At 62.6% G+C, this 1931-nt stretch overlaps 1 protein-coding gene across 1 annotated transcript in view; it reads right to left on the bottom strand.

The window, feature by feature from the left end:
- Positions 1 to 1931, bottom strand: part of SIGLEC1 (sialic acid binding Ig like lectin 1) — an 18311-nt gene that overhangs the window by 5833 nt on the left and 10547 nt on the right. The window contains exons 13-15 of the mRNA XM_017737378.1: positions 1857 to 1926; positions 1229 to 1483; positions 138 to 440 (exon numbers count right to left, since the gene is read on the bottom strand). Of these exons, the coding sequence (XP_017592867.1) occupies positions 138 to 440; positions 1229 to 1483; positions 1857 to 1926 (628 nt within the window). The remainder of the gene's footprint in view (positions 1 to 137; positions 441 to 1228; positions 1484 to 1856; positions 1927 to 1931) is intronic.

The following is a 1931-nucleotide window of genomic DNA, read 5'->3' as shown; positions in this document are numbered from 1 at the left end:
CCCCATTCCCTTCCTCCCCCATTCCTTCACCTCCTCACCATAACCCCAACCCCATCATTCTCCCCACTGCCTGAAACTGTCCATCCCCTTCCCATCCCATTCCCATCCCCACCCTATTCCCATTCCCAGGGACTCACCGCCTCCGGAGAAGTTCCCAGCAGCGCTGGCGTTGCCGTGGGCGTTGGTGGCCACACACTGGTATTCACCCTCGTCCTGCAGCAGCACGGGCTGGACACGGACACGGAGCACATTGGTGGCCGAAGTGACACTGAGCCGTGGCCGGGGGACAGGTGGTGACAGCACCGTGGAGGCCACCAGGGCCCCGTCCTTGAAGAGGGCCAGCTGTGCCGGCGGGGAGCTGTCTACGGAGCACTCCAGGATGCCACGCTGTCCCAACGGAGGCTCCAGGAAGGTGCTGAGCACTGGCACTCGCGGGGGGTCTGCCCGGGAGGGTGGGAGAGACTCGAGGCTGCACCCAGAGAGCTCCGGGACCCAGAGAGGGGATGGCGCCCAGCCCAGTGCCAGCCCATCGGCACCCTTCCAGTGGTACCAGCCCATTGGCACCATCCCATCAGCTCCATCCCATTGGCACCACTCCAGTGGTACCATCCTATCAGCTCCATCCCATCAGCACCATTCCAGTGGTACCATCCCATTGGCACCATCCCATCAGCTCCATCCCATCAGCTCCATCCCATCAGCTCCATCCCATTGGCACCGTTCCAGTGGTACCATCCTATCCCAGCACCATCCCATCGGCACCATTCCACCAGCCTCATCCCATCCCAGCACCATCCCATCCTGGCACTATTCCATTGTTATCATGCCATCTGAAGCGTCCCACCAGTGCCATCCCACTGGCACCATCCACTGGCACCATCCCATCACACAGCATCCCACCATCCCATCCCATCCCATCCCATCCCATCCCATCCCATCCCATCCCATCCCATCCCATCCCATCCCATCCCATCCCATCCCATCCCATCCCATCCCATCCCATCCCATCCCATCCCATCCCATCCCATCCCATCCCATCCCATCCCATCCCATCCCATCCCATCCCATCCCATCCCATCCCATCCCATCCCATCCCATCCCATCCCATCCCATCCCATCCCATCCCATCCCATCCCATCCCATCCCATCCCATCCCATCCCATCCCATCCCATCCCATCCCATCCCACCTAATTCCCCCTCTTGGATTCCCTTGCGGGTCCCACTCACACCAGACTTGCAGGGTGACAGCGGGGGACGCGCTGGTCCCTGCAGGGCCCCGAGCCCGGCAGTGGTAGAGCCCGGTGGCAGCGCTGGTGACACGGGACAGCACCAGGACACTGTCAGGACCCTCCTGGAGCCACTTGCTGTCCTTGTACCAGGAGTAGACGGTGTCACCCGGTGGCTCTCCGGCCACCTGGCACGTCAGGGACACGTTGTCACCTTCCAGCACCTCCGAGGATGGCGAGATCAGGACTCGGGTGGCTGGAGCAGGGACAGTGCCAGCTCAGAGGGGACAGGGCAGAGCTCGGCACTGCCAGTGTCCCCTCATCACTTCCATAACCTGGGGATGGGATATTCCCTCTCTGTCCAAGGATTTGGGGCAGCTCCGAGGTGACACTGGTGCTCCCTGTCCCCCTTAGAGTGCCCCCAACTCCTTCTGGAGATGCCCAGGGCTGAGGTGTTGGAATACAGGCAGGGAATGGCACTGGGAGGGATCTGGTGGCACTGGGTGGGATCTGGTGATACTGGGTGGGATCTGGTGGTACTGGGAGGGATCTGGTGGCACTGGGAGTGCAGACACGTGGTCATTCCCATGGGATGGGCTGCTCCCATCCCTGAATCCCGCGCTCCCCACCTTGCACGCGCAGGTACAGCCGCCGCTCCGCGGAGCCGTGTGCGTTGGTGGCCAGGCACCGGTGGCTGGCCTCGT

This window comes from Corvus brachyrhynchos, unplaced genomic scaffold (genome assembly GCF_000691975.1).
Source record: "Corvus brachyrhynchos isolate BGI_N302 unplaced genomic scaffold, ASM69197v1 scaffold85, whole genome shotgun sequence".
Lineage (NCBI taxonomy): Eukaryota > Metazoa > Chordata > Aves > Passeriformes > Corvidae > Corvus > Corvus brachyrhynchos.
This window is presented reverse-complemented; position numbering and strand designations above follow the sequence as displayed.